Source organism: Anneissia japonica, unplaced genomic scaffold (genome assembly GCF_011630105.1).
Source record: "Anneissia japonica isolate Jap-2015-1 unplaced genomic scaffold, ASM1163010v1 scaffold287722_len911783_cov160, whole genome shotgun sequence".
NCBI classification, from domain to species: Eukaryota; Metazoa; Echinodermata; class Crinoidea; order Comatulida; family Comatulidae; genus Anneissia; species Anneissia japonica.
Genome location: NW_022711579.1, coordinates 517867 through 519047, shown reverse-complemented (window position 1 = coordinate 519047; position 1181 = coordinate 517867). Strand labels below are relative to the sequence as shown.

General features: G+C 33.4%; 1 protein-coding gene across 2 annotated transcripts in view; it reads left to right on the top strand.

The window, feature by feature from the left end:
* LOC117107563 overlaps positions 1–1181 on the top strand; it is a 6654-nt gene continuing 5473 nt past the window's right edge. For both annotated transcript variants that reach the window (XM_033249267.1, XM_033249265.1), the window contains exon 1: positions 1–350. In XM_033249267.1, coding sequence (XP_033105158.1) covers positions 338–350 — 13 coding nt within the window. In that variant the 5' untranslated portion in view covers positions 1–337. The remainder of the gene's footprint in view (positions 351–1181) is intronic.

The following is a 1181-nucleotide window of genomic DNA, read 5'->3' as shown; positions in this document are numbered from 1 at the left end:
GCGAATTTTGTTTCTCTCTCATCAGCTCTCTGTTGAGAGAGATGGGGTTTATTTTTTTATGATCAAAATAAATAAGATGAGTACGCATCCATTTTGTTTTGTCTTTTCCGTGGAAGTGGATGCGTACGACCGGCCGGCTGACTGTAGGCTGAACTATCAGTTTACAGAATTCAGGACTAGGAGTAGGCTAGTTAGTAAGGCGCATAAAAGAAGAGAAGACCAAAATTGGGCCGAACTGATTACAACAACAAAAATTCTTCTAAAACATCTTGGGCCAGCCTACTACGCGTCGTGAACGGCTTCCTTTTCTTCCGATACAAGTCGCACGTACCCTGACATGACACTGACGGGTGAGAGTTTCCTTTGTGTGATATTGATAATTAATTATATTATTAGGCTCATACAGGCTTGCTGTTGTATACCTTTTTAAATGAAAATTTATTCATGATAATGAAGAAGTGTTATTCCATCATGTATTTATTTGAAGGACAAATGTTTGATATTATTTAATATTATTATTAATCGTGAATGATGGTAAATAGGCCTAGGCCTAGCTAGGGCTACTAGCCTAGTACGGTTTACGTCCGGTTCGGCCGTAAACTTGTTCGGCCGTAATATATTTGTATGGAACGCCAAATAGGCACAAAGCTGTGTATATGCTGTGTGGTGTGGTTAACAGGAATCACCGTTAACAGTAACCTCCCTATTGTAATCTATTGCTACTGTATCCATGATTTCTTGGGAAAAACAGTGGATTTTATTAGGTTTGTGTAAGTTAATAATGTTTTTGCAAGTTAATAATATTAATACTTTAATGATTTAACATTATTACGTTATTATGTTGATAATCAAACTAATTGATTTTATGATTCTTATACAGTAATGCTATCGAAGTTTATATTAATATTATTGATACGCTTTACATATAGTTGCATTTACATGTTGATTAAAATACTGCTAAACCAGTATTTATCTCAATATTATTGATGCTAATTATTGTCATTGATTATATTTCATTGTATAAACTTATGTAGGCCTATACGTTTTTAAATGATTGATTGATTTGAAGCAGGAAGTATGAAACACCACAACAATTTATCTTTCAACAATGAATAATTTTATTTCAGGAAATTCACATATAGTTTCATTTACATGTTGATTAATATACTGCTAAACCAGTA